Genomic DNA, 11,351 nt, shown 5'->3' with positions numbered 1-11,351 from the left:
ATTGTAAGGGAGGGTGAGTAGCTAAGCTTCACTGAGACCATAGGAAGAAACAGAGCTTCTGTGGACAAGTGCTACTAGCTAAAAAGTACAGAGGGCCCAAGAGAATGAGCCAGGGTCTGCATGTGAGCCAACATCAGCAGCAACAAGAAGAAGAGGATAATGAAGAAGATGGTATAGTGGGAGATTCATATTATGGAGATGGAGACTCTTTCATGGAAGGAGACCTTGACAGCGAGGAAGAAGAGGGTATGCTTAGTACATAATAATGGCCATTGTCATTTACACATGGGTTGGAAGGGAAGAAGTTTATGTATCTAAGTGGATTAGTTAAATATTCGCCAGAAAAATATAGTTGACAGGAAGCATTTATTAGCATATTAGTTTTTTCTGATTACAAAGCATATACCCTATAGTGTAGCTGGTTTTGTGGTATGGACCCAACTCACTAGTTCCTAAAAAAGGGCATTTTAGCTGAGTCCAAAGAACTGATGAACACTGGTGCTGGGTGTGGAGCTGTCAAAACCAGCTGTGACTCCCAATCCTCTGTAATGGAGGAATTGCATAGCTAGTGTGTGACTGCTGCCTGAAGTTTCCTAAGGATGTCTGGAATTCTTAGACAACCGGACTTCACTAAAGCAGGCGTTTAAGTATTTGGTTTATGCCAAGCACTGCTTTGGCTTTTATCTGATAGTAATTGTGGAAATGTTTATGTGGGTGTGTATAGGAGTGTATACATAATACGCATAGAGTCATAGTTACTTTTCAAGAATTACCAGCATAAAAGTTATTTGCTTTCAGAAAGACTTTTGTTGCAAGCTTCATCCCAGTGCTATTGGTGCACATTGATGCAACCATATTAATATACATAATAAACGTGTACAGAAATCAGCATGGTAACTAGCATGACCAAAATATTTAGGATAAGTTTACACTTTTATGTTGATATATCTGGATTTTAAAAATCTATTCAGGGGTTTTTAATGTTAGTAACCATTTTTATTAGAGTATTTGAGTAGAAAAGGGTCTTTTTGTATCCCTACTGAGGCTACTTTCAATTATTGAATTGAGCTGTTGAACTTTTTTTTACTAAAAGAAACTTGGGAGAAATCAGGAAATTTAGCTGTGTAGTTTTCTCTAGTGCAAAGTGTTTAAGTCTACATTTACAACTATTTCATGCTGTATACTCTATTTTTGGACCAGGCAGTGAAGGAAAATACACCTGTTCTAGTTTAAAATGTTTATTTTTGTTGAAATTTCCTTATACTTCCAGGTGCATATCAGGTGGGTAGAAAGTGCAGGGCAATCTTCCCAACGTGACACAAAAAGAAAACAATAAACCAACAGGGATTTATTCTTTCTTTACATTATCCAAAACTAAAAAAAATATATACACTGTAAAAGACTGAAGAATAAGGGCTCTTTTTATAAAGCAGGGAATCAGACTTTTCCTTGTAGGGATCCTCCAGGTCCATGTGTATCAATGACAGTAAATGATTCCCACCATGGAATGTTTGAGGGAATTTCAAATTCCGTTTTTTATAAAAAAAAGTCCTAAAAGTATCTGTAATGCATTCATAATGGGTAGTGAAATTACAGAAATGTAATGCTGTAGGCTGTGATAATAGCAAAACTTTTTTTTACAGTTTCAAAAGTTAGATATCATGAATTAATATTGCAGTATATACTTCCATTTTTTCACATTACAAACTTTGTTTTTTATTTTTTTTCCAATAAATAAAGAGATATATAGTATAAATATATTGTGCTCACCCTGTCTACCTTACAACTGTTCAGATAAGACAGCAGCTATACAAGGAGGATTTTGGTAGACCAGCTGACCCATACAATAGTAAGTAGGAACACCCCTGATCATTCTTCTGGCACAAGTTATTTCTTCAGTAGCGTGACACAGGCAAGTATGTGTTTACATCTTTATCCTAGGAACAGAGTCACTTTAGGCTATATCTAATCGTTTTTTTGGTAAAGGTGATTCTGCTGATGTATGTGTAGAACAGATTCAGTTTTAGTAGTGTTGGTAAAGATGAAAATATGAGAGCAGCTATTGCCAACTGGTTGTTGAGGGCACTTGCTCCAGTACTATCTAATATTTCCTTCACTACTTATGGAGTCCCTGACCTGGAATAAACTATTTCATACATGAACTTGGGACACCTGATGTTCTGGGTCTGGGTTAATGACCTATTAAGGAGTGAAGCATGATGATGTTATAATGCGACTGATGATAGTTCACTGCTGTGGCTGAATGACTGGCATAAAAAGCATTTTACTAGGCATCTTTTACATACCATATTACATATTCTTTTTTCTCCCCATTTAAGATTCAGAGAAAATCACAGTCTTGCAGTAATTATGTGGAAATCTGAATTGAGTGCAGACTCATCAGTCGGAACACTGCATGTTATGTGTTTATTTCTCCTCTCCTGCTGCTCTGCTTCCTTGCCCCTGTAGATGCAATGCTTATTTGGCATTGTGAAGAGCTGGAGCAGGTGCCTGCTTCTGAGATTAGTTTAACAAGGGCAAGAGGTCAGTGCAGATTTCCTGTTCCTCTGCAGCCACAGAGATGAATTCTTGTAAAAACAGTCACTGTAAAATCCTACAAAGTTTCTATGTACATTACAAATAGTTTTCACATGGTTTACGTCACAGCTGGTGTAAATAACCTACAAGCTGTAAGAAACATTACATTATTTAATAGCCCTGAGAAGCTATGTTAGAATAGGATGTAACTGAGAGTACAGCTTCGCTTAAATATTGTTCGGTTTTCTTGGCACTGAATATCAAATTCAAATACTTTTGTTCTTCGAGGAAACTAAAAGATTGGTGCATTTATGAAAAGCGGAACAAATAATACATAGGACTTGTATTTATTGGACATAGGGCAACCAGTCAATTTTTTTATCTTTCATTTTTTGAAATAAACATTAATTTTGCCCATGAGGGACAAGTTTAGAGGTTTGAATTAGTGCCCTTCTTTCCAGACAGACATACTCACCCTTCTTTCTCTCTGCTGATGTGTGGCCACTAGGAGTAAAGAAAATAAGTGGTATTTCTTGGTAGAGGAGTTAGGACTTGCCTACCTTTATCCCATGTGAAGGCACTAGAGCAGGACTAGATCATTCACAAGGTAATCTAGTTGGGTGCATCCATGGGGCCCAGTCTCAGCCAAAGATCAAAGTGATGTGAGTGGCTTTAAAGCTACATGATCACTTCTACATAGCAGCAGAAGGGTGGTAGCCAGCTCCCCCTCCCAGCCTCAGCACTTACTCAGCTCCTCTGTGAACCACTAGAGGACTGTGGGCTACTCCAGGATGGAGATGAATTGACTTCGGGGAACTACAGTGTACCAGTCTACTCGTATGAACTAGATGCTAAACTGCTCAGTTCTGGGAACTTTCAGTTTGACAGTGGCCATGTATTTATATAGCATATTTATACACACACACAGGAAGCATGTACCTCTAAAAGTAATAAACGTACATTCAAAACAAGTATGAGAATATGTAAAAATATTAACTTACAGTTAGGATGTACAGTTATGCATATTGAATAACCCTACTAACTCCAGAAGAATAACAAGTAGGGGAATAAATTAAGGGTAAGACTAATAGTCTAACGCAATGTTTTGTAAGCACATGCAATTTAGATGCTAGATATTTTGGTATTTATTAACTCAACAGTCATATCCTTTATACTTAATAGTAGGTTTGAGAATACATTTTGTTTTTGTGCCCAAAAAATGTAGTGCATTTGAAAAAAAAGGAGATTTCATAAACTTAAAGTAAATATAGTGCATAAAAATTTCTATACAACATATTTTGTTCTCTAAGTTTTAAATGTAAAAAGTATAAATCACTTGGGGATTTTACAAGTTTGCCCATAATTTTAATTCTGTTGTATTGAAATAAGTGTCCATAATAGGCATATGGGAATTGACTTAAAATAGGAACTTAATTCTTTTCAGCTGCCTAAAGCCTGGTATAGCCTAAACTCACTATATCTTCAGTGCTCTGACTGGAGCCCCTCAAACTTACAAGGGGCTGACTATTTTTTATCTCGGCAATTGAACAGAATAAAAGTGGAAGGATAAAAAGCTGAATATTTGAAACTAAGGAGAGGATAATCAAAGTGTATGCGATATATGGGCAAATGGGTCTTTCTAAGAAAAAAAAACTTAATAAAGAAAAAGGGCAACCAACAAGAGGACATAGTCAAAAGGAAGTTTGCAAACATATGATATAAAACCAGCGTGAAACATAGTAAATATCATAATAAGTATGAAAAAGTCTTGAAGATAAGTACAGACACGAAGTATCAAAAAATACAGTTCAAAACACATTGTTTGTTGTCAGACATTCATGTAAAAAACATCTTCCAGGTAAGTGAGACAGTTGAGATCAAAGAGAGAGAAAAAGAGAAGAGCAGAAAAAGAAGAAGAGGGAGAAGAGAGAAGAGAAAAGAAGGCAGCTGAAAAGAAGAGAAAGGGGGCACTAAGGGAAGGTAGAGGGAAGGTAGAGGGAAGGTAGGGGGAAGGGGGGCAGGGGCATGAAATGGCCGAAAGGTCTCTAGAAAATTGGTCAGATGGGCAAAGCAACTGTCTTTAGTCAGCAGAGCTCCTAAATTCATCCCAGTAAAAGCAGGTGCGCAGCGGTCTCCGTGATGGCTGATCCTTTGGTTTCATTAGTTCTTCCATGTATTGTATATCATTCACTCCACTGGCAATCCATTGTTTAAGAGTAGGTGGAGCAGTGTGTTTCCATAGCAGAGGGATACATGCCTTAGCAGCATTTATTGGGTGGCGGAGTAAGGAATAGTTATATCGCTTCTATGACATTGCAGACATTGTTCCTGATAGAGATCCCTGTCAATTTGTTAGTAATTTCTGCATCCCCCGCCCACAAAGATGTCAGTACAGGGCAGCTCCAGAAGACATGTAGTAAAGTGCCAGTGTGTTTACCACATCTCCAACACATAGAGCTTACATGCGGGTAAATTTTGGCCAATAAATCTAAGGTCCTTTACCATCTGGTAAAGAAATTATATTTTGTCTCTTGGTAGCGATTGCTAATAGAGGCCTTGTGTCCATAGTATAAAATATGCTCTGCCTGTTCTTCAGTAAACTTAACATTGAGATCCCTCCCCCATCTGGAGAGAAACAAGGGTGCCGAAATGGCACCTGCCATCAGTTGCATTTTATATGCATACGATAGCATAGACCTCAGAGGGTCTTCAGCCATACATAAGTACCCCACAGGGGTAAGATGTCAGTGAAAAACCTGAGCAGGTGGTGTTGAGTAAATAAAATATTGAAGCTGTACCTTTTCTCCAAATATCTAAAGGGGAAAGAGAGTGGTCCCATTGAATCTGCCTAATCGCACTCCAGTTACGGTGCTCCATAAAATGTATAGCTCTAAAAATTCCCTTGTCTATCCACTGCTTAAGGATCATGTCTTTTCTACCAGTGGGGAATCAAGGATGTATGATGTATGAGTATGGGAGACATCGGAGAAGGGTAAGTCACAATACCCTCATTACGGAAATATTTAGCCACCACTTTCAGCATCTCTCCTATCCGAGGATGGGGACGAAGTGAACTCCACTCAGCTGGTGGGGACCACGCAGCAGTACTCAACATTATGGGGGACAGTGAGTCTTCCAATCCCACCCATCCCTTTAAAGGTGCATGCCTGCACCAGTCCACCAATCGGGTCAGATGTACCGCCCTGTGATAAAGCAACACTTGTGGAGGGATATGTATCTGTAGGGTTTGTAACAGATAAAGGAGATGAGGCATATTATTCATTTTTACAATATTGCAGTGACCAAACCACGAAAAGGCTTGCTGCCGCCAGCGTTGGAGATCACTTCGAATGGAATTAGGAAGCGGCAGAAAATTTAGTTCCACCACCTTGGTAATATCAGCTGGGATATTGGCACCTAAATACCGAATAGAGCCTCTTGACCATTTAAACAGAAACTGGGGGACAGAGTCTGTCTGAGTGCTGGGGGCAAATTCACATCTAACACTTCTGACTTTTGAAGATTAACTTTGTAATCAGAGAATTGGGCATATTTGCTCAGTTCCCTAAGAAGGTTTGGAATAGTTATACAGGGGGAAGCTATATAAAAAAGGAGGTTGTCCGTGTAAGCGGCTACTTTATGCTCTATTCTATTTACCATAACACCTTTAATATAAGGGTTTTTACAGATATGCATCAATAAGGGCTCAACAAGCAGGATGAAGAGTGGAGGGGACATCGCACAGCCTTGCCTCGTTACGTTGGTGATTGAAAATGGAAGGGAAAGAAGTCCATTAAATTTGATAGAGGCAGTGGGGTTCTGATACAGAGCTTGAATCCACTCAAAAAGACGGCTCAGAATACCTATGTAGGCGAGGACTTGCCTCATGTATGTCCAGTTCACTTGATCAAATGCCTTCTCTGCGTCAGCAGAGAAGATGAAGGAGGGGATTTTTTTTCACTGTGACATGATGTATCAGATTGACTCTGTGAGTGGTGTTATCCCTCGCCTCCCTAAGAGGTAGGAATCCACTTTGATCGGAGTGAATAAGACCCTGGAGGATGGGCGTTAGTCTGCCTGCCAATATACTGGTAAAGAGCTTGACATCACAATTTAGGAGCGATATGAGCCGATAGCTCACGCAAGACTTAGGATCCTTCTCTGACTTCAATGTTACACTGATATGAGCTCCGCCGGGAGAGGGCAGTTTGATGATAGTGCATTAAAAGCGGCCAGGAATGGTTGCGTAAGTTGGGAAAGGAACCTTATAATTTGCAAGGGTAAACCCGTCAGAACCAGGTGCTTTTCCCGTGGCCACGCTGGTAAGAGCTGCTTGCAATTCAGCTGAACTAATTGGGGCATCTAGAACAGACATAGCTTCCTCTTGTATCTTAGGCATGTCGGAGTAGCTTGGGTATTCTTGCATAATTTTTGCCATTGAGGCTGAGGAGGGGGCATTCGGGCTTTCTCCCAAGTTATACAATTTCAAATACCAATCTTTGAAAGAGTCCGCAATATCCTGTGAACAGTGCAAAGGGTTACCGGAATATGAGTGAATGCATGGTATAAAGGCACGAGCCCTCTTAGCTATCACTGCACGAGCCAAGGCCTTTCCACAATTGTTACTGTATTCATAGAAGAAGGCACTACATTTATCAAGTTGGGATTTCGCCTTGGAACCGCATAACATATTAATTTTCTCACCTAGAACCATTAATTGGGCTTCCATGTCTTGAGAATGACCCTGCTTATGCCTTATTTACAGGGCATGTAAGTCTTTAGGCATCTGCGCTAATTGTGCCTGGTGTTCTTTTATAAGCCTATGACCCTTCTGTATTATTAGCCAGCGTACATAGCATTTATGTGCTGCCCATACATTTAGTGGACTAGAAACAGAGGCTTTGTTACGGGCAAAAAAGGTTTGTATCTCTGTTTCCAGCCGAGGTCCAAAGCCCTCAGAGGTCAAAAGGGACTCGTTGAGACACCAGGAACTACTCTCTAAATATTCTTTTTAAATGCATAATACTATTTACTGAATGCATTCACTGTCTACTACTGAGCCACTTAGAGATAAAAAATGATTGGTAATGATATTTTACAAAATGGACAACCTCATACACATTCACGTATGGGCAGCATGGTGGCTCAGAGGTAGCACTCTGGCCTTTGCAGCGCTAGGTCCCAGGTTCAAATCTCGGCCATGTTCGAATCTTGACACTATCTGCATGAAGTTTGCAGGTTCTCCCCGTGTCTGTGTGGGTTTACTGTAGGTACTCCAGTTTGCTCCCAAAACATGCGGTAAGGTTGATTGGCTGACACTCAAAATTGACCTTAGACTAAATTTTTGAAATCTGACCATGGTGGGGACATTAGATTGTGAGCTAATTTGAGGGACAGTTAGTGACACGACTATCCACTTTGTACAGCGCTGCGTAATATGACGGTGCTATATAAATACAGTTTAAAATTATGTTTTCACTTGTGTAAGATCTCTCTGAACGATGCTGATATGTTATTTGAGATGTTAAGATGCGGTGATATAATTTAGACAACTCTTATAGAGTTCTTGTGAAGGGAGTTTTAGCATGTCTTGGATTTAATTAATCATTCTATAAATATCTGTATGCCGCCTGAAGAAGTGGTTTTATCCATGAAACGCGTCGAGGACACTCATATACGTATGACGTTATTTTTAACTATTTGAAATGTGGCTTAAAGTGGCATCAAATCCATACAAAAACTGAAAATAATATATAAACTTTGTGTGCCTTGAAAGTCCAGACTTCCATCAAACATTTAACAGGATCATGTATCTGTTGAAAGTATATAAATGTAATCAATTCAATAACTTATACTTTTTTTCTTAGTCTTAGATTTTACAGATCCTTTTAGCACAGAAGTGAAGCCAAGAATCTTGCTCATGGGATTACGGCGAAGTGGCAAGTCTTCAATCCAAAAAGTGGTTTTTCATAAAATGTCTCCTAATGAGACACTTTTTTTAGAAAGTACAAACAAAATCTGCAGGGAGGATGTCTCGAACAGTTCATTTGTGAATTTCCAGATATGGGACTTTCCAGGGCAAATTGATTTTTTTGATCCCACATTTGACTATGAAATGATATTTAGAGGAACCGGGGCGTTGATATTTGTCATTGATTCTCAGGTAAATAGTTTTAATCATCAGAGGCTATTGGCTGTAGAATTTCATTCACTTATATTGAACAAGTATTATACCACTGCAGAGTGCAGCCTGATGTGCTTTATATCTACCTTCCTTCATGTTCTGTGGAATCTTTACTGAGCAGCTTTGCCCAGTGCCACACAGCCCTTCTAGCTCACAACCAGTCTATCACAACCTCTTCTCAATATGCATGCATCCTGCAACAGAACCTGTTAAAAAAGAATATAAAAAAAGCATAATTTTATGAATTAGGGAGAAAAAAATGAAATTTGTAAAAAATTGTTTTTATGATGTTTAGAAAGGTGATTTATTAATTATAGACTGAGTAGTTTTATTTTTATGTCATGAATCATGACTACCCATGGTTTTGTAGAGCCGCCAAAAATAGTAATGCACTTTCCATACAACATTAAACTGAAAATATCTATACTGCCACTCTTTGAAATACCCTTGTTTATGTTCTACTCACTAATTTAGACTGTTAACAAAGGTAAGAACCTTTTTTTTAAGATCTATATCCATATTTTAGGCTGCTAGTAAATTGACAACTTTACTGGCGGTTACCATGTGGATTCTTAGTAGGTGTAGTGCTCAAAAACTAGGAAGATTAAGTTGTTTTTTTTTTCTCTGTTCTCTGGTAAATCTATAACATTAAAGTAGAATTATTAACTAGGTTCAGGTATATCATTAAGTACTCTAGGCCTCTGTCTATAGGTGGATGAAGCAAGGAGTTTCCTATTAATTTTATAAATATAAATCACACACCATTTTAATTCATCAGTATAAAGTTAGCCCTATAACTTAAAATTACAAGGTGGAGGGGGGAGAACAAAGGGTGACTACTAGTCCCAGAGTGAGGTTCGATGGCTTCAAAAGGAACGTTCCCAGGAATCCTCAGAAAGTATAGAAATTGAAAACAAGGACAGCTTTAATTTTTCTATTGGTATATGGATTTCTCTTTGTTTTTATAAGGCCAGGCTAGGGCTTAGGAAATCAGTTTTACATCTCACTTGATTTCCAAATAAAGAGATAAATGCCTGATTTAATACAATTCTTCAAACTAATGAAGATATATTATCATGGGAGAACTTGTGTGATCCAGCAAACCTGAAATGGGTGTCTTAAAAATCATTTGGTATGGTTGGACCAAATTAATTCCAGGTTTGCTGGATTACCCAGGTTCTCCCATGATAGTCTATTTTTGTCAGTCTTTGAGAGCTTTAATAAAGTTAGGCCTGAAGTGTAAATTGCATTGATTCAGGTGCAAGTAATGCATATTTTTATGAATATTTAGACAGCTCCTCTGGGTAACAGAAATATGATAGTATATGTGTTTTGTGATTGTTAAATACCTACAGTGATAATATTTTTTTTTGTTTTGTGATAACACCCAGGATGATTATATGGAAGCTCTCGCTAGACTACACCTCACTGTCACTAGTGCTTACAAAGTGAACCCTGATATTAACTTTGAGGTTTTTATTCATAAAGTTGATGGATTGTCAGATGATCACAAAATTGAGACCCAAAGAGATATCCACCAGAGAGCAAATGATGATCTTACTGATGCTGCGCTGGAGAAAATTCATCTCAGGTAAGACACTGTTAATGTGTTTTATTATAAGTTACATTTTTAATTATGGAAACTCTATTAACAACATTATGTGTGAATATTTAACATATTGAAGTCATTCTTCCATTTGTAACTATTCTTATATGATGAAATTTTATAAGTTTTACTCCTTTTGGTACTTAGATTTTTACTTAGGTTAGCCCTTAATCTAAAATCGCCTAATGGAAAATTGTGGGAACAATAAATTGTAAATGAGTACATTTTTATGATTATTGTGTATTTGACATAGGCTATAGCTATATTTAGCCTTGTAATATTTTGACATAACAACAAACATAATCAAAAATGAATTATGAGCTATATACCATAGCATAAATTGTCAGGTGTACAACTACTATATTATTTTTGTACCTATCAGATTTTTTTCACTAACCTAAATAATATTATCCTACTTGAGCCACTGACAATTTCCTATGCTAATTTAACCTGTCATTGCTGACCTGGTTCTAAAAATAGTGTTACCTTGGTGTTTTCCTAGATGGCTAAGCATTCCCTGCAATTTAAAATACATGAACCATATGATTTAGCTACAGTAAAAAAAATGTGAAAAACACTTTCATTCTTTAAAAAATTGATACCCTGATTAGCCCTGAATTAGGGCAATTGACTTTATTAAACTTCTTAAAACCTGTTATTTGTTGTGAAAATGCAGAGCATACTGCTTCCTTATAGCAGGAACCCACTGGTGCACTATTTTACAGGGCCCGCTGTCATTTCTGTACCTTACACTGCCCTAGCCACTGTACCTGCAAATGTGCAAACACTATCCATCTTAGCTTGAGAAGTATTACCTATAGACCACAATGTGGCAGACCTAACACCTGTTCACTGTGGATTTCTTTTCTATATTTTGCACTGGCCCAGCCACTGTACCTGCATACGTGCATGGACCTTTATGGAAGGGAGTTATTTTGGCTTCATTACTTTGGATGGCATGGGAGCTTTAAACTATTGAAAACAGGATTCTTTTTTCTGTCAAAATCACACATTTAAAAAAAA

At 38.0% G+C, this 11,351-nt stretch overlaps 1 protein-coding gene across 1 annotated transcript in view; it reads left to right on the top strand.

The window, feature by feature from the left end:
• Positions 1–11,351, top strand: part of RRAGD (Ras related GTP binding D) — a gene marked incomplete in the record, with an annotated part of 21,712 nt that continues 10,361 nt past the window's right edge. Inside the window, 3 exon segments of the mRNA XM_072408634.1 lie at positions 1–246; positions 8,406–8,701; positions 10,114–10,313. Coding sequence (XP_072264735.1) covers positions 105–246; positions 8,406–8,701; positions 10,114–10,313 — 638 coding nt within the window.

The sequence above is a fragment of the Pyxicephalus adspersus genome, chromosome 4 (assembly GCF_032062135.1).
Source record: "Pyxicephalus adspersus chromosome 4, UCB_Pads_2.0, whole genome shotgun sequence".
Lineage (NCBI taxonomy): Eukaryota > Metazoa > Chordata > Amphibia > Anura > Pyxicephalidae > Pyxicephalus > Pyxicephalus adspersus.
The sequence above is the reverse complement of the archived record's forward strand: the minus strand, read 5'-3'. Positions and strand labels throughout refer to the sequence as shown.